The 20,498-nt window shown below is 35.2% G+C and overlaps 1 protein-coding gene and 2 non-coding genes across 3 annotated transcripts; 2 read left to right on the forward strand and 1 right to left on the reverse strand.

The window, feature by feature from the left end:
• Window positions 1–13,594: 13,594 nt before the first annotated feature.
• Window positions 13,595–13,678, forward strand: TRNAM-CAU (transfer RNA methionine (anticodon CAU)). Its single transcript is given in 2 exon segments — window positions 13,595–13,632; window positions 13,643–13,678. It is a non-coding gene; the product is annotated as a tRNA-Met (tRNA).
• Window positions 13,679–13,863: 185 nt separating this feature from the next.
• Window positions 13,864–14,003, forward strand: LOC148864794 (small nucleolar RNA snoR77). Its single transcript, XR_016112104.1, has one exon. It is a non-coding gene; the product is annotated as a small nucleolar RNA snoR77 (small nucleolar RNA).
• Window positions 14,004–14,731: 728 nt separating this feature from the next.
• Window positions 14,732–16,783, reverse strand: LOC148864795 (norbelladine synthase-like). Its single transcript, XM_088981441.1, has 2 exons — window positions 16,170–16,783; window positions 14,732–15,221 (listed from the first exon to the last, which is right to left on the reverse strand). The coding sequence occupies exons 1-2, from the start codon at window positions 16,351–16,353 to the stop codon at window positions 14,920–14,922; spliced, it is 486 nt and encodes a 161-aa protein (XP_088837567.1). The 5' UTR covers window positions 16,354–16,783; the 3' UTR covers window positions 14,732–14,919.
• Window positions 16,784–20,498: the final 3,715 nt, after the last annotated feature.

The raw sequence follows: 20,498 nt of genomic DNA on the forward strand, positions 1-20,498 counted from the left end.
CCCTAAAATGCCCTTCATACCAAATTACCAAAATCCCCTTCAAAAGAATCCCTAGAATACCTTTCACACCAAATTACCAAAATACCCTTCTCCCTCGAACTTCCAAAATATCTTCACACAAATTACTAAAATACCCCTAACCCGAATTGCTAAAAATACCCTTTACAACAAATTATATAAAAAACCCTCACACCAATCATCAAAATATCCCTCATTACTTGTCACATCAAAAGTCTAAAGCCAAACTCCCCAAGGTTCCCCCATCTCTAAACCATGAATAATTCAACATGCTTGAACCCTCCCAAGTAATTAATGATATAACATTCCCCCCCCCCCCCTCAAACTCTAAGAATTCCTAAAAGAAACCCTCTAGAAAAACCAATTCTCATAATTGGAACCCCTCTTAAACCTTCTCAAAACCTCAATTTGATCTAGACCACCCATAAACTTTGACCTTAAACCCCATCCCTTGGATGGGCATCTTGGTAGGTTTTCTTGCTCCCCCTCACCATTATAAAGAGAGGGAGCATTGTTCCCAAGGGCAAAAGGAGGGAGGGGAGTAATCTTTTGAAGGGCTTTGAGAGGCGAGAGAAGGCTTTTGAGAGAGAGATGAGAGAGGGTTTCAAGAGAGAGAAGAGAGAGATATACAAAAGAGGGCCTTGGGAGAAAGAGAGAAAGAAGCGAAAGATGGTTTTGTTGAAGAAAAAAAAGGAGGGAAGATGAGATGAAAGTAGTTACAAACAGGAAGGAATCACAGTTCAAAGGTTCAATCCTGTCTTTTCTCGTGAAGCTACAGAAGGGCGTCTTGGTGCTTGAAGCATTTAGCAATAGAGCGTCCTTGGGTCATATCATCTTCTCCATTTTTCCATCGATGGTTCATACCCCATCGTTTTCTTGTTCAAAGTCCAGTTGAAACGTTGTTATTTGAAATCCATTTTTCAACAGAGGTTGAATCCCTATAGCCTACTACAACATTGTTATTTCATTCAAGGTCACAAGAGGTAAAAACCAATTACCTCATATCCCCAAGTTCCTATCCAAACCTAATCCAATATTTAGAATATAATCTTGGTTTTGCTTCGGTTATTTGTCTATTTATTTCATTGTTTTTTTATTCTCTATAATATTCCCTTGTAGCTTAATCTTTATATTCTGTCTTGCATTCAAGTTCAAACACAATAATCTATGCATTCTCTAAGAGTTTGAGAGGTTTGTGCTTCCTCTCTCTTTAAACCATTCATTTGAGCCTAAGGGTAGGGGCTTTAATATAAAAGGGGTGAGGGAGCAATCTCTTACCTTTTCTACTTAGGCCCCTGCATCCAAAAGGGGATTGATCTAGGAGTACAAAGTGGAGCATCCTTTCGGGCTACTAGAGGATCCGGGTCTCTAGTTCGGATTTGAATTAGAGAGGGAACTCTAGTATTCATATTAACAAGAGAGAGGGGTGCCTAACCCCTTTCCCCTCTCTCTTACTCTCTCAACTTACCTAGATTGTCCTTGTCTTAGCTAAATGATGTGGAGTCGCTGTTAATTCCAAATGTTTTGTGAAATTTAAACTCGGGAGACCTATCACTCCCAGTTATCTGTTTCTAATGGGAAGAGACTCCATCTGCTTGGTCTTGAAATGAACATTTAGGTTTTATTGACGTTCACATAGAGTAAGAGGAATGTGATGATGAGAAACTCAAGCTTTGAGCAATCAGCTATGGTCAGTACAATAAAACCTAAGCTGAGTGGGGAAAAAGGTGGTAATGAACCAAGGAAGGAAGACAAGAAGGACTTGTTCTATGATTACTATAAAAAATCTAAGCATATCAGAGATACTTGCTGGTGCTGGAAGCTCTACCCACACCTTATACCAAGTTGGCTTATAAATAAGAAGGGGAATGCTAATATGGTAGTGGTTGGTGATTCATTAGGGCCACCTACTACAACTTCTTTGGAGTCTGTTGTAACAACCGCAATTAGGGCCAAGTTGGAGAGATATGGATAGTTTCTACGTTAGAGAGATGCAATTAGTTCTAGCTCATCATCAGGTGGACAACAAGGTGCAAGTGGATTAGGAGATAGTCATTCTACATTAGTTGCACAAATTATGCCTCCATTACAGATAAAGGAGGACCTCCCTGGATTATAGACTCTAGGAGCCTTAGAACACATGGCCAATATTTCCACTATTTTCTCCACATACCACCTCTATTCTAGTAGAGATAGAGTTTCTACAGTTGATGGATCCCATGTTCCCATTACTAGGAAGAAATCTGTCAAGATAACTGATACCACTACTTTTCCATCAGTACACCATATCCCTAGACTAAGCACTAATCTTTTATCTGTTAGTAGTTTGACCAAGAATTTGAATTATTTAGTACTTTTTTTTCCTGGTCATTGTATTTTATAGGATCTAGAATCAAAGATGACGATTGGGAGTGGTTATGAGATGAATGGAATCTACATTCTTGATGTGCTTTCCAGTCATCAGAGTCATCATGTCAACAAGGATAATGAGTCAGATTTAATTGGTCAAATTATGCTTTGGCATAATCAATTATGGCATTTATCTTTTACTTCTTTGCATTTTTTGTTTCTAAAGTTGTTTTGAGTCTGTTAAGTTGTCTAGTTTGGCATATGAGAGTTGTTAATTTGGAAAACATTGTATACATTATTTTAAAGCAAACAATAGAAGATGTTCTTCAATTTTTTATGTTGTTCATAGTGATGCGTGAGGACCATATCATACTCTTTCTATGGGTGGTTACTGTTATTTTCTCTTGTTTGTGGATGATTATTCTTGATACACTTGGATATATTTGATGAGATCTCATGTTGAGGTACCTTCTTTAATGCATCAATTCCATCAGATGGTACTAACAAAATTTGGAATATGAGTGAAGGTGTTTAGTTCAGATAATGCTAAGGAATACTTTGAGAAAAACTTCACATCATACTTATTGGAGCATAGAGTAGTCCACAAGAATAGTTGTATATACACTTTATAACAGAATGGTGCAGTAGAATGGAAGAATAGACATTGTGGAAGTAGCAAGAAGTATGATGGTGGGGGGTACCTTTTCTTGTTCTTGTATTCACTACTCTGTTCAACCTCCTTTTCCTGAGGGGGAGATGTTCAATGTTCCTTTGAGGATATCTGGATGTGTATGATTTGTCTATATTCTTGGTCCTCACTACTCCAAGTTGGACCCTAAGGATAATAAGTCAACAAGGATTAGTTCCTTAAGGTTTTTCTCAGATTTCTAGAGTCAATTTTACTGATACCTTTACTCTATTTGTCAAACTAGCCATTGTCTGTGTGGTATCATCTCTAGCTACGTTACATGGTTGGGACATAAAACAATTAGATGTTCACAATGATTTTTTGAATGGCTTTATTCATATATATATATATATATATATATATATATATATATACACACACACACATGCCATGTGGTTTTAAAGATCAAATCCGTCTCGATTATGTTTGCAATTTAAACAAAGCTATATATATGGACTCCGTTAGGCCCCTTGGGCTTGGTTTTCTAGACTCAATAGCATATTGCATGATCTTGGCATCAAAAGTAGTGTGATCCATCTCTTTTTATCTATCACAAGGCTAATGATCATTGGGTAGTTGTGATGCGTACTCTATGTTATGTCAAATGTACAATAGATTTTGAGTTATTGTTTGCTACGCATTTCTCTGGTTCTCTTGTGGCATACTTTGATGTTGACTGGGCTGGATGCCTTGGTGACCATCGCTCTACTAGAGGTTATGGTATTTTTCCTAGATTTCATTTGATCTCCTAGAGTGCTAAGAAGCAACCCACTATTGCCATTCTAGCACTGAAGTTGAGTTTCGTTCATTAGCTAACACTACAACATAATTGTTATGGCTTCGATCTCTCTTACATGATTTGGGAGTTCATCAGCCTTTTGTGCTTATTATCTATTGTGACAATATTGGTGCCGTATATTTCACTGCACATCTAGTGTTTCATGCTCATACCAAACACATTAAAGTAGATTTTCATTTTTTGTGAGATCACTTTTTTCACAAAACTCTAGTGGTGAAGTACATCTCTATTGATGATTAACTTGTTGATCTGTTTACAAAACCTCTCTCCTCCACCTCATTTAACTTCTTGAAGTCCAAGATTCATGTATTTCCAGTCCAATTTCACTTGAGGGGGTGTATTGAGGAAGGCTATGGGATGGTTTGTGACAAAAAGGAAATGTTCGATAATGGTAACACTCCAAGTTTAGAAACAATCGAAAGAGGAAATGATTTATTTAAGAAACAATGTAAATAGGCAACCACCTGTTCTTTTTTTACCTTCTTGATGAGGGATGATTTGGTCCTCCAATGATATCATGACACGTGACACTACAGAACTGTCCATTGGCATCTCGGCACCACGAAAGCAAACCTTAGACACTTGGCGATTGTCTCAACCTCCTCGGCCCCACCTCGATGAGATGACCTACAAACAACTCTGAAGATGTTAGGTCGGCATGAAGAGGCAACTTGCCTTCGTCAACCTAGCCCAAATCCAATTATTGACCTGCCCGATGTAACAGGAAGCTTCCTTCTTAGGTAGGTTACCATCTCTGATTCCCCTGGGGTCATGATGACATGTCAATGGGGCTGATCTCAAGCCCGCCTACTTTGGGTGAAACTAGATAAGCATTATCAACTTACGTGGAATCCGTTTATGGGTACAGAACCACCTCCAAATCAAATGGGCTGGAGATCTTGGACGCATTTCGTGGAGCTCATGGCAATTAGCCTATTTAAAGGCATCCCCTTACTCAAAAAAGTTATGCACAATTTAACTCTCACTACACTAGTTCTCTCGCTTTATTTTAATCAACACCTAGCTGCCCACCTCGGGGGAAGCAACCTGGACACTCTGATCACTTCTCTCTTGTAGTTCAACCAAGCGACCAACTCAGTCCGGTGTTCAAGCTATCCACCAGCAGGGAGCACCAAATCTCACAACATCAATTAGCATTGTTTGCGGGAACCGCTAAACAAAAGTCAATTCTCACCACATCCCTAACAACAATAATGGAATCTTCCAGCAACAACTCCTCCAATAACGTGCGTGTTGATGGTGCAGTCACAGGGGGGCAGCACCAGCCCACAATGCACATTGAGGTCCCCATTTTCACCTTCGGGTGGTTAGTTAACTGTGCTCCTGATCCTACCTGCCATCTCAGCCACCCAAGGCCTAAACGTGCCACTCCTAGTAGTTGAGCCCTCTGTGGTTCTTGTTGGGATTGATGGCCACTAGTTTCACGAGCTGGTGTAGTTTGTCCACGAGATAGACCTGTAGATGCGAACATGGGAAGGTCATTTTGTAGCGATGGTTGGGATGCAACAACAACAACAATAACAACAACAACAATAACAATAGCATCAATAGAGCAGCAACACTAGATAGCTAGGCAAAATGTAAACTAGAATTAGCAACTCGATGACCAGAACCAGAATCAACAGCCTGACTACCAGGACCAGAACTAGGTACTAGATTCGTTGCATCATCATGACGATCAGAGCCAAGTCCTTACCGTGGAATCGAGTTAGCTTACGACAACCGAGGCTACTAGCTCTTTGGAGGGATCCAGGAGGAGGCGCCACAGACATACACACTGCACTACAGGGAAGAACCACCTCACTTCAAAGGATGACGAGGGGGTGAAGATGAAGGAAGAAAGAAAAGAAGCAAGGCAAATTGCCACCTTGTTAGCACAACATGTATCTCGCACTTCACAGCTAGTGGCCGAGATCCTCACGACCTTATGACCTAAAGACTTCAAAGCCCCATTCCTGGAATGCCGAATATGTTTTTTTTTAATGCTAAACCGAATATCAAAATAGGTTTGTCTAAATATTAAATTGAATATTATGTTTGGTATTTTTTGCTTATTAAATTGGATATGTTTGATGATTATTATGTTTGTTTCTTTTGTACGAATATCTATACTACTTTAAAAAGTATGAATGGCCTCAGGAATATTTCTGTAATTTTCTAAGGACAATATTTACCTCTCTATATTTAAATTTAAGGATAAAAAAATAAGGGAAAATAGGGTAATTGGTTCTTGATATTAAATGAGTTGGAAAGAGGTAATTTAAAGATATTCAATGCATTCAATCCTCTCTCATTAAATCCAACATTTAAGTATTAACTTGCATTCATGTTCATTGAATCATATATTTAAGTCATTTTTATTTCTTCTCAGCATTAAGTTTATTAATTAAATTCATACTTAATAAATTAATAATTCCAATAACATAAAAGCTTATACGTTTAAAATCTACCAATAAAAAATAATGTTTTCATCTAAGCGGTGGTAAGAAATTAAATCGTTTTGGGTCAAATGGGTTAATCCATGTTGCCATGATTAAATAATAAAATTAAAAAATAGATAAAATGAAAAAAATAGAAATTAAAAAATTGGAAATAAAAATATTTTCCTATTCTCTCATTAAATCCTATATTTAAAATATATTTTTCTCATCATTAAATTCTTGTAATTAAATCCATAATATTAATTTTAATAGTATAAAACTAAATATTTTGAAAAGTAATTTGAAAATAAAACCATTTTCTTCCCTCCCGGTGGTGGGCAAGCAATTTGACCATTTGGGGTCAAATGGATTAATAAATAATGTCATAATGTCATAATAAAAAATAAAATAAATAACTATGAAATGTAAGAAGTATTTTTGTTAATGATAAAAATGGAAAGCCAATTTCAAAATCTACCTAGAAATTAAATGATGTCAGATTCAAATAATAACATTTTTAATAATAGAAAATATAAAGAATCACAAAAATAAAAGAAAAAAGATAAGAGAAAATTTTGTGCACATATCTAATGTTATATATTTATGAAAAATAAAATATTGGGTACATCTCTAATATTGTACATTCATTATATTGAACAAAAATTAGTTTTATACATAAGAAATAATTTTATCAATGATGAAAATGTAATGCAAATTTTAATGTCAACCTAGAAATTAAACACTTTTTATTTTTAGATGGTGGATTAATGGTTTGAGTAAAATGAAACCATAAACAAACAAAAATTAAGTGTGATAAGTGAAAAATATTTTATATAATGTAAATGAAATATATAATTTAAAGGGAAAAATATAGTCAAAGTTGATTGTACATTTAAAATTAGGTTGCAGGTTGGTCCAGAAACCAACCAAACTCTGAAAACCGGCTCTACATTTCAAATTATAAAAGTTTCACCATGTCATCAGAGGCTTATGTGGTTGTTGCCAACATGGGATTCTTATTCCATATTGGACACAACAGAAAACCTATATCGAAAATATGTTTTCAGTTTCTCTCTCACTCCCTTTATCTCTTGATCTCCTTCCCTTCTCTCTCACTCTCATAGTCATCTCTCGATCTCCCACTCCCTCTACCTCTCCCATTCTCTCTACTTTGGTCTGTAGCCAAATCAAAACCGCTATTTCTATTGTTCTCCCTCAATCTTTCCCATTCTTCCCCTTACTCTCCCTCTCGGTCAAAATCTCCTTCTCCCTCAATCTCTGTCGTTCTCCAATTAGTGTAAATTTCATAGCCAAGAGTTTCTTGTGAATTTTATCAATTTGGTGTAATAATTTTTCAACCATACCAAGTTGGTCTCATGTTCTTTCATACGATCTAATTAATACCATATAAGTGTGTAAGAAATATGAATATAAAAAAAAAAACAAGAAAGGGAGAGGGAGAGAAACTGAGGGAGAAGGAAAAATCGACCAAGAACGAGAATGAGAGAGATTGGGGGAGAATGATAGGTAGAGAGAGAGAATGAGAGAAATTGATATAGAGAACGTAAATGCAGAAACCAAAAACCATTTTTATTTATTTTTAAATCACATAGTCGTTGAGCAGATAAAGATGACTATGAGTGAAAGAGTGTGAGAGAGATTGAGAGAGAGAGAGAGAGAGAAACTAAAAACCCTTTTTTATTTTCTAATCACCCAACATTAGAGGTAAATTTCAGTATAAGCTTTTTGTTGTGTCCAATATGGATTAAGAGTCCCATGTTGGCAATAGCCACATAACCCTCCAATGACATGGTGAGGGTTTTTATAATTTGAAATGTAGAGCCGCTTGTTAGAGTTTTGTTGGTTTATGGACCAACTTGTAACCAAATTTTAAATGTACAACCGGCTCCGACTAAAATTTTCCATAATATAAAACTAATCCAAAAGCAATGCTATTTCTTATCTAGATGGTGGGTCAATGATCCAATTTTTCAAAAAAGCACATGATGTCATAATTCAATAATAAATATTTAAGTTTAATTTTAATCATATTGTTACTTCTTTTTTTAATTTTCAATTTCTATCTTAACTATGATATATCTAAAATTCAAGCAATTAATATGAAGAAAGATTTCTCACGTGCAATGCATGTGCTTAATTACTAGTTAAACTAAATATGCAGATATAAACGTGAATTTGTACGAATATTATTGCTTATCATTTTATATTTTTATTAAACAGAATATAGTGTTTTGGTATTTTTTCTTATTAACCTGAGCATTTTAGATGATTAATGACTAATTAGATGTTTGTTTGATTTTTTTAATGCTAAACTGAATATCAAAATATGTTATTTTTTCTTGTTAATATAAACTTAAATATTTTCGTCTTTAATTTTGTTGGCTTTATAGTTTCTATTAAATTGAATATGTTTGCTACTTAATTACAACATATTGCTTGATATTTTTTTTGTTAACTTTTGATTCTTCATTTGTGTCATTGTTCACTATTCATCAAGACTTCTTTACCCATTATTAACTTATTTTTATTTCTACTTTTATTTGAATTCTAATCCAATATTTTCATTTATTTGTTGTAGGAGTTGGTTGAGAACTTGAGATGGACGATCATTGCCTCATTGCTGATTGGAAGTTTAATTTGGTGGATGCAACGATTTCTTGGAATAGTCCTTAATCTTAAGGTCTTGAGCTTTGAATTTGAACTCTTCAAGCTTGGTGTTGATCATTTGGAACTTTTAAAAATTTGACTTAAGGATGATGTGGTTGAACTTAAACATTTGATGAACTTAAGGATGATGTGGTTGTGCTACAACTAAATGCTAACTTTTTTGATAATTTATAGGTTAAATTTCTGAAAATTTGCAGGTTAAATTTGTGCTAGAAGTTTATGTTAAATTGCTGATAATTCACAAGTTAATTTGTTGAAAAGTTTACAGGTTAAATTGATGAAATAGTGAAATTTTCATGTTTAATTTGTGTTATAAGTCAATGTTGTGTTGATAATTACTATGTTACATTGCTGAAATTTTACAAGTTAAAATTGTGTTAAGTGTAACTTAATTTTAGGCTAAATTTATACATAGAACTGTGTTAAATTGCTCATAATGCACAGGTTACAGGTTAAATTGGTGATATTCGAATCAAATATTCGATTAAAAAATGCTCAATTGAATTAAACTGGATCTGTATTGGATATCCGATGAAAAGGCCCGAATTAAACTGGATCTGTATTGAATACAAAATTCGACATATTTGAATTCAAATCATTTGATTTTTTTTATCGAATCGAATTCAAATCCACCCCAATTCGAACCCGATTCAATCCGTTTGCATCCTACCAGTTTCTGGGTTGAATGGTCCAACAGTCTGGGTATAAAATGGAACTAGAAAATTGACCAATTCCTAGGTCGAATAGTTTGACTACCCAAAATTTTTAACCTGGGTAATAAACTGATGACCAATCACTAAACTGTTTGAGACGATAAATGGTTTTTGGTTCATTTTTACTTTAATTATATTTTACTTTTTATTTTTCAAAATGTCATGGATTGATCCACTCAGCCCAAACAATCGATTTGCTGACCTAGAAACCGATGACCAAAGTGGTTTCATTTTCGGTTGGTTTTTAAAACCTTGCTTAATTGGCTTAATTTATTTATTTAGATCAATTAGCTTTCGTTATTAAATTTAATTAGTTAAGTTCACTTCCTTAATTAATTTAATTTACTTATTTATGTTAATTAATATATTTTTTTAGTTAACTTAATATTAAATACTTTAGGAACATTTAATTAGACCCCAAAGTAATTGACTTAATTAAGTAGCCCATTTCCAAACTTTAGGGTCAAAAGTAGCTTTTTCAAACATAAGCAGTGGCACATAACGTTGTCTAATGGATTTGTCATTGCCTTTTCAAATGCCATATGGTTTGCCTATAGATGGCCTTTTATCAAAGTATGGAACCGAAAATGGCCCTTGGGTCGAAATTAGCCTTTTTGCAAAATTTAGGAGTTGTCATAGCCAAAAATCCAAAAGAATATTCTCATTCAATTGTTTAAATTTTTCTTAAATCCCGAAACCGAAACTACATTTTTCTTATTTATTTGAACGATTTGTGATTTAGTTAGTTTTCTAAATATAATATTAAAGTCTTCTCAGTTCTCTTAAAGATCCTTGTAGATTTCTGGTTGGATTCAATATTCAGATAAAAAGGCAGAGGTTTCATTTGGTATTTATTGGTTTATTGGAGAAAGGAGTGGATAATTTTTATATTTTAAGATGAAGAGAGACATTTATCTTAGTGAAATGAAACAAGAATTTAAAGAAACTTGTTTTTCAATGTTAGTGCAATTATTGTTGTTATTTTAGCTAGTTTCATTTGGAGAATATGAAGGGGTCAATTAGGGTTTGAGAGAAAAGGCCAAGGAAAAGAAAATAAGGAAATTTTAAATGGGTATTTTGGTAATTTAATGTATTCCATCATTTGACTTAACCACTAGGGGGTATTTGTCGTAAAGTGGAAGTCCAAGGGGGTCTTTGTCACTAACCCCCTAGTAGAGGGAGGTCTTAAACTTATTTTCTTTAATATAGTTAATTAATATAGGATTTAATGAAAGAATGGGAGTTAATGCCTTCACTATAAGACATAATGAGAGGGAGTTGAATGGGGAGTTAATACCTTAAATATAAGACTTGATGAAAGGAATTTTAATGAGGAGAAAAATGGTTGTTCAAATTACATTTCCATCCTTACAATTAGAGAAAGACTAAATTAAAAAAATTGGGTATTTTAGTCAAATAAAAGTTTCACACTTTTAATAGTATATATTATTTTCATCATAGTAAAAAGATAAATATGACAAATACGAAAATTTCTTATTAATGATGAAAACACAATACAAAATTTAAAATTAACAAAGAAAATGCAATCATTTTCGTACCTATGTGGTAGGTAAAATGGTTCAACCATTTGGGTCAAATGGATCAACCCATGATGTCATAGTTAAATAATAAAAATTTTAAGATAGAAAAGTAAAAAAAATTAAAATATAAAAATACAACTATTTAAAAAGATAAAACACAAAAAAATACAAAAAAAGTATAACTTTTTTTGTAGAAAATATTCGAGCACATATCTGATACTATATATTCTTCATATCAAATAAAATAAGTATGAAAAATAAGATTGTTTTTTTACTAATAATGAAAATGAAATACAATAAAATTCACACAAAAGTATACTAGTTTTTTCTATTCATGCAAGTGGTGGCAAAACAATTCGACCATCTAGTTCAAATAGATCATCCTATGATGTCTTAATTAAATAATAAAAATTTTAAAATAGATAGAAATATAGTAAATTACAAAAAAAAAAAAAACAAATTAACTAGGTAGAAAAATATGGGCATAAAACTAATATTATGCATTCATCATATTAAGGATATAAATATGATAAATAAAGTTATTTTTTTATTAATGATGAAAATGGAATACAAAAATCAAGAAAAAATAGATAATTAATGTCCAACTTTGTGGCCCCACTAACTAGGTCAAGCAATCAATGGTTCAAGTAATTAGGTCATCATGTTGTTGAGCAAGATAATAGTATTTTACAAGCAAGTAATTTGATGATACATGGATCCAAATGGGTCAGCCAATCAATTAGTTGATTTGATAATGAGATAAAAACACTGATAAAAAATCAATGTTCTAAAAATTGATGAAACCACATTTTAATAAAAATAGGTCATCAGTTTTACCAATGCACATCATGCTTCGATTATTTATCTTTATTACATGGATTTTGATAATAACACTAAAATTATTGTTACTAATTTTTTACTATTATGTTGTTTATTATTATTGTCATTTGAAACTATCACGTTCAAATGCATATGCACACCTACCAGTGAAAAGAAAAACAATCATGCATTAGAACACTCTTGTAATAATTGTAAGGGTCATGTAATTAAACACCTTTGTACTTTAACATATTTACTAAAGCGTACCATCTAGTATGCATATTATTAAAACATCCCATATAATTTGGAATTACTTTACCTGATGCTGTTAAGAATAATTTGTATTTCCATTTGGAAATGGTCATGTGATTCCTTAAAAGTGGAAAAATGTGAGAGGGCATGGCCCCAAGGTTTTTTAATTGTTTGGGGGAAGGGTTTTATTTACAAAAAGGTTGATATAAAAAATACTAGGAGTATTTTTGAAACTAAAGACCTTGGACCTCATGCTCTTTTATTTTCCACTTGTTTTAATCGATCATGTGGCCAAGGTTTTTTAAAAAGCCACCTAGAAACAGAACTACTTTGGCACCTGGTTTCTGAGTCAATTACTCAAGGATTGAACGTCTTGATTTGTGAAGTCATAAATAATAATAAAATATGAAAATTACATTTTAGTACCTTGAACTTTGAGGATAGTGTCAAGTTAGTACCTGAACTTTCAAATGCAGTATCTAAACTTTCAAAAATATAAAGTTGGTCTTTGCCATTAACCGGCCATTAATTATTAATTATCTGTAAAAAATGTCAAAACTACCCTTCAAAAGCTTATATTCATGCATGAATGTAGATGAACTCTTTAGATGAGTTCAGTTCACCACAAGTCGCAGCCGAAATTGGGGAAGATTTCCGACTCTCTTTCTCCCCTGAGGCTATTACCCGACTCCCAATGTTTAACATACCAAATAGAACGGCCACCCCTACCACAAATCTTCGACCCCTGAATCGTCGTCTTCCCCCAATTTTCTTTCTTTTGGCAAGCCAAACTCGCTGAGTGTTCATGCTCATCAGTCGTATGGGAATCCACTTGGTAACGTAAACTTGAAGGAGGCAATGTCACCGGAGAACATGCCCTTCCCCTCCCACGTTTCTGATCATCAAAATTATGTATCCAAAACCTGGCATGGGACTAAGAGGGTGAACCCGACGACGACGAGGCCGGCCCAAGATCATGTAATAGTAGAGAGGGGGTGACGAGAGAAGCTCAGTCAACACTTCATCATAACTCTATGAGCAATTGTTCCCGGCCTCAAGAAGGTTTCCAGACATTAACATTAATTCATTTTGAAATAGACTAGCTAGCTAGTGTTAAGTAACAAAAAACGAAATTTGATTGGAAATTTATAATTTGTGGTTGTAATAACTGGATAAGGCTTCTGTTTTTGGAGACGTTATATCAAGTACTTTGAAACAATTGCAATAACGAGTACACGGGCCGACAAAAATATAGTAATATGAGATATTGGGTAGGAGGCATCAATGGGGTGGTGGCGCAGTTGGCTAGCGCGTAGGTCTCATAGCTTCGAGTGATCCTGAGGTCGAGAGTTCGAGCCTCTCTCACCCCAATTTAGAACCGCTTTTTATTTTTGTTTGTTATTTTGTAAGGAAAACGGGAAAGGGGAGATACGGCCTTCTTCGTCTTCCCCCTCGTAAAATGCCGAAGAAAAACTTCCTCAGACGTTCCTTCACTTTGTTTAATTCAATACATCGTTTCTAAAAAAGGGAAAATTGACCATCTGAGTAGACAATCAGGCAGCCCTTTTGCGAATGAACATGGCAGGTGTGGTGTTATTCTGCTCGGACATGGATTCTTTTTCTCATCAGACTTGCTGAGTTGGGTTTTTAACTAACGCCCTTCGCTGAAGCTGGTCTAGTAAGCCTAAGTACATAGAGATCCCTCCTCCAACCAAGTTCGGAGTTTAGCATTTCAATCGGAACTTGGTGAGTTACTTGAATTGCACTCTGGGTTTCTACTTGAGTTCCAATAGAAATGCCCAAAGTCAAATCTCTCAAGATAGACCCTAATCACAGTTTTCCTATTTGCATTGAGAAATTGGTGAGTTACCTGATTGAGCTTGTACCTAAAACTCAATCAACTAGTTTTGAAAGTCCAAGTGATGTGCAGTGCTTCCAATGATGTAATTGTAAGCCATGAAAGTGGTATAGTAATGATAAGAGTATATGGACCAAGGTGGGGAGGAAGATTCCTCCAACAGGCACTGAATAGATTCCATATATATTCTGAAATTGAGAAATTTGACTTAGCTTAAGCCCAGATCAATATATATATATATATATATATATATATATACTAACCAAGGTTTTTAAAACTAATCCCGACAACGAACTGGTCAAGAGTCCGGTTTTTGGGTTGAATGGTCCAATCGTTTGAATTGAATGAATGGCCCGTTCTGACAAAAAAATAAAAATAAAAAATGGTCAAAACCGTTGGACGGTTCAAACAATTCAACCGCCCGAATCAACGGTTTGCTGACTAAATCAACACTTTTTTGACAAAAATCCGGTTTTAGTGAAAACCGGAACCGATTCCCAATTTTTCCGGTCCGGTTTTGAAAACCATGCTACTAACTACCATATCAATATATATTGGAAGTCACTTATAAAAAACGGTGAGCAATCATGGTATTTATCAGAATTCATGGCTCCTCCAGTATCACCTCTTTCTGCAGCATAGATTTTAGCTATTTTCAAACACCCATGATCTAACCACAGAGTATACATCATTTTATTCAAAATATTTGCAAGAACCCAACGACTTTATGCTCAGACAAGGAAACAAGGAGAGTCAGACGTCACAAGCTTTAGCTTTCTTCTGAGTGACATAGTTTGCAACTGCCTTAGCCAATCCATATGCAGAAGTAGCATTAATCAGAGCCGCATTGGCCTCAAATTTCTCATCAACTTCAAAAACTGTGGTCGATCTGATTGTGCACGTTTCAGCGTCTTTCTCTATAATTTGTGTGTTGTACTCAAACAAGGTAAATCCAAGATCTAGGTATCCTCCTTCGATCATTCGTATCACTTTTAAGCGCTCCTCGTCATCTATCTTAATGAATTTCTCCTTCCAGGTACGTGGTTCCGGTGCCCCTAAACCACCCACCCATCAGGAAATGATTAACAAATGAAAAAGCAAATGAGGGTGTTCATCTGGAATCTTAATTTCAACCGTTTGGTTGGGTAGAAATAGAATTTCATTTTCATTTTCATTTTCGATGAAATGGCATTCCTCCATTCCTCCATTTGAGGTATATCCTCTTCCTTGAGATTGAGAAGTCGAGAATCCATTCCAGCTGATTATGTCTGAAGCAAACAGATGGTAGGAATAAGTCATTCCAATTCCGATTTCACCTGATTTTGGTTGTGATTCAGATTCCAAACCAAATGGACCTTGGGAAGTATCAAGGTTGGGTTTTCATACTGGTTGAATTCGACCAGGTTGCAGCCCTACCCAATGTGAAACCACCATTAGCTGTAGCTAGTTACTTGTTTTATTTTTGGTATTACATACTATACATTAGAGGGGAAACTAGGGATTAGGCAGAGCAGGAACAGGGTGCAAGTGACCATCTCGATAGATGGATTGGACCTGTTCAATCCAACATCAATTTGGATGGATTGGACCGGGTCCGTTCCATCCAAATTGAATTTATATTAGATTGGGTTGGATTGAGCCAATATCTTAGAAGATCAGAATACAGGAATCAATGAACCCAGGTTTGATTTGAAATTAACCAATCTAAATTAAAACAAATTTGAACAGATTAAACAGCGGCACAGACATTGAATTGGACAGGTTGAATATTTTGGACGAAAATGAACTCACATTGAACCGGATCGGATTGGACCAAACCCAGTCCAATACTAGCTCGCAACAGTATGTATGTAAGGGGTCAAGGTTGAAATCTGAATCATGATCTTGTAATTAACTTGAAAATTATTGCTCCTCAGCTATAGTTTTATGAAATCCATTAAAGTTCAAGTTGATATTCCGGTGAAACGATAAACCCAGATGGAGGGAAAAGGAAGTAACAGTACCTGGGACAAGTTGGACGTATAGAATGGTGCCAACGCCTCCATTGCCATGGATAAAGTCGACCTTCTGAAAGACATCGGGCTGAAGCTGGACGATGTGGGTGGGTAGCACAGGGGTGCCGTACACCGCCCAGATATCGTCGGCGGGCACGTCCACATCTAATTCATTTGTTACTTGCCCACGCATTTTCCCCCCTTCTCTTCTCTTCCTTGTGAGGCCTGGCCAGTGGCCAATCACAATTCTCCAACAAAGCTTGTGCTCTCTTCTAGATCTTCTTCTCCGGTGGGCGGTGGCGATGGTGGGTTAACAAGAAATAAGGACTTCAATTTATAAGCTTGCTCTAATGGTGTTGTCCTCAATCCTCTCACTTCAAAATGTATTGAAGATGACAGCCCTACGCCCTATCCTTTCTTGGTAATCCATTATTGTAGATGAGGATAAGATTGGACCTTTCCCTTAACAATTATTACACGCTCTTCCACGTGCTGTTAGCTTAAATTGATGAAAACTCAACACCATCATCTATAGATGCCAATTGGCAAATCCCAATGGACTGAAACGAGATCTGCTCCTCACACTTGTACGCGCGCCTCACATGCACATCTACCGTTGCATTGGAAACATCTCTCGTCCTGTGAAAAATAAGAGGATGTGCGTGTGAGGCGATCCGATCTCTAATATAATGGACTCCCCCACAAAGTGCACCCTACAGCCACCCACAGCACATAGGATGGGCATCATCCTGTCTCATTGGTAGTTTTGGGATTAAGTCCTATAACCAAAAGAGTTATTTTTTTAATCATTAAATTAAGGGCAAAAGAATTAAACCTCCCTGAACTTTTGTACTAAATAAATTCTATAAAAACTTCCCCTCCCTTTTTGAAATAGATTAGGATCTCCCCTCCTGGGTGATGTTACTGGACAAAAACTTCTCTCCCGATATCCCATTAGCAATTGGTCTTGGTCAAGATCTCATTACATATAACCATGGTTCAAAGGATCTCCCCCTTCGGGTATATTTTTTTGTTTTTCTTTTCAAAATTTTATTTTATAAATATTTTTATATTATTTAATACATAAAATAAATAGATTCTTAAAAAGAGTTCACATCTGTACCCAAAGAACATGCCCCACAAACGCCCTACCTACACATCTCAGCGTGTGTCTATTAGGAACATCTTCTATACTTGTCATTGGGAAATATTCCCTCAATACAAGGTTGGGATATACTATGGGACGTTTGTGAGATGTAGATGTGAATTTTTTTAAAAACACCTTTAACCAGGTGTATCGCATTCCTATTGACCTGGTAGTTGGGTTGGGTGGGTCGGGTTTGGGTTGGGTCAAGACACTTTGGGTTGATTTCGGATCGGGTTATCAAATGCTAGCCCATGGGTCAATTTGGGTCATCCTAAAAAATAACTGAAATTAAAAAAAATAAAGAAAAACTATATGAAAATGCCAAAATTAAAGGAATTAGTCTTAAAATTCCAAATATAAAATAAAAAAAGATTGAACATTTAACAATTTAAAGAATAAACAATAAAGAGTAAATATTAAATATAAAAATTAGAAAGTGGAAACTTCTAACAATGCATAAATAGTCCCACTTAGACTTGACAATCGGATCAGCGGGTTGACCCATGACCCAACCCAACCCAAACCTAATTTTTTTCGGGTCGAATCGGGTCGGATTGGATCATTCTCACATTCAGTAGCTAAATATGAGACCCTAACCCTATTTTTTTTTTAGGTTGAATTGAATTGGGTTTGCAGATTGGATCAACTTTTTGCCGGTCTACCTACAATATGATACACTTGGGGGGGGTATCGATATACTTTGAACCTTGCATGTTACCTCACGTGCATATTAAATTTTCTTTTTTCTAAAATCTAATATTATCCCTCGTTGCTTTAGATTTTTTGTGGTGAGTACCCACTTGTAAGCACTTGTAAACTGGAACGGGCCCATATAATTGCATCTAGTGTTGTTTGTGAATGCCAAAATTTCCTCCATCTCTGTGTTTAATAAAGCAACCGATCGCCACATTATGTATAATCAAATGGATCGATCCAACCAAGTTTGGTATGCTATGGCGGTGTACTAACAAATTAACAATGGGAATAGTATGTTGGGTGAGTGAAGTAGAGAGAAACGGTTCAAAGCCGCCAGCCAATTCCATGGCTTTTAGTCATCTAAGTTTTTCTGAACTGAGTAGTCAATTGCAGTTTCGTACTGAAGACACCTGAACAAAAAATATAGGTGCTGTTTTAAGAATAAGGAAATGGCATGAGGTGCTCAGAATTCAAAAGTTGGAAATGTTATTCGACAATAAAATCAGTAATTCCAATTTCTTTGAGTATTTGATGTGATTTGTACAGGTTAAGTGGTCTGTGAAAGATGAAGATTGTATTTGTAAATGAATGCAATTCGGTAAGAATCTTGGATATATAACCCATATAGTGTGTAAACCTTGCTACATTCCTATTAAAATTGTTACACCTGTCCCATGTCAATGAGATAAAATAGGCATGTGAATTCATGCTAACTAGGTTAATCAATTAAGGGTTCCGTTTATGATTGGATATGTATTAGTAAGGCTGCCTTTGGCAAGTCTTTTAATGGTGTCTTCTAGGCTTTTCAAAGCCTGAAAGCCCAATATTTGAACTGGGCAGCTCAAAAAGCTTGTGCAAGCCCAAAAATCCCCAAAATTGAGAAGCTCCAACTCAAGCTTATACAAATTTCGGGCCTTCTAAGCTTTATCATACGTGTGCCAAGAAGCAAACGATTGAGAAAATAGTTGGGGTTTTTTGAACAAAACCACCCATTCCTCAATGTGTGTGTAAAACCCTCCTCTGTAGAAAGTATTTTCCTCCTTTCTTCTTCATCTTCTTTTTTCTGTTTTCTTTGTGATTTTGTTTTTCTTCTTCTTTTTCTTCTTTCTTCTTTTAATGTGAACCAACAATGGGGACAGAGGGAGGAAGGAATTATTAATTACCATCACTGTGAAGGAGGGACGATGGTTTTTTTTTTTTTTCAGAAACTCAATGCAGTGTAGATTCTAGCTGGTCTAGAGCTAAGCAAGAACCTCCTTATTGATATATCACAAAATTTCCTCAAATTCTATATTACTGTTTATTGAAGAGTTATTTTTGCTACAATTGATTATTAAAAATTCTGTGTCTCCCCAAACCGCGTCTAAAGATTTTGAAGGGACATAAATAGTAATTAATGAATCAACGCAGGTGATGGTGATAAATCAATGTGGACAAAAACTATAGCACCTCTCCCGGTGAAGGCTTTTTGTTTTTCAAACCTGCAAATATTTTTCATTTTTCACCTCAACAAGGTTTACCTTGTACGCCTTCTTTTTCTTTACTTTGATTTTCCACATGGGTCTGCTTTATTTTTTGTTTAATTTTGGGGAGGGTTGAGCTTGGTCTATTTTTCTGTTCAGTTGATCCTCTTTTCAGTTTTCAACCTAGTTAGTTCTATTGCTTTTTCTCTATTCATCCTTTTCTTTATTCATCTGCCATCTGGCTTTCGCCTTTTGATTATTTCGCTATTTATATGATCTGGGTTTTAATTCTTTTCATAATTTCCCTGGTTTTAAATTCTTATTTTTCTATCTTGGTTTCCTTCTAGGTATCTCTTCGCCTCTCTGTTTAATATCCAATTTGCTTACCTTCGCTTTTGCTTCTCGTTCCCTTCATGCTAGGTTCTTTGGCCTTCCAATCTGGGCTATTTCTTGTGGGTTTCCTTCTGGGCTTTCTTTTCTTTGGATGGTCTGCTGATACCAATATGAATTCAATTGCGGGGAGGCTTGTTTCATCAAAATTGCTGTTTTTTTTCGAGGATGAGTTGAGAGATCAGAGACGACTAGCCCGAGTGCTTAGAATTAACAGCGCTTAAATTTGAAGAATTTCCATTCAATTTATTAAAACCCATATGCTTTCTTTGTTTTAATTGAAGTTTCTATTGTTTACTTCCCCTGTTTATTAAATTGTTTCAATGTCGTGAAATTGAATTTTCCCTTCTATGGTCAAGCTCCCTCCCAAGATTAAATCAAAGGGTTGTTTGCTAACGTGAACCAACAATGAGAACAGAGACAGAGGAGAATTATTAAAAATACTTATGATATCATATTAATTACTATTACTGTGAAAGCGAGACGATGGTTTTTTTTTTTTTTTAAACTCAATGCAATGTAGATTCTTTCACTGATTTGCTAGTTCTAACTAGTCTAGAGCTAAGAAAGAACCTCCTTGTGGGCATATCACAAAATTGCCTCAAATCCTATATTACTATTTATTGAAGAGTTATTTCTGCT

The sequence above is a fragment of the Nelumbo lutea genome, chromosome 3 (assembly GCF_056320005.1).
Source record: "Nelumbo lutea isolate HS-2025 chromosome 3, American lotus-T2T, whole genome shotgun sequence".
In the NCBI taxonomy this organism is placed as follows: domain Eukaryota; kingdom Viridiplantae; phylum Streptophyta; class Magnoliopsida; order Proteales; family Nelumbonaceae; genus Nelumbo; species Nelumbo lutea.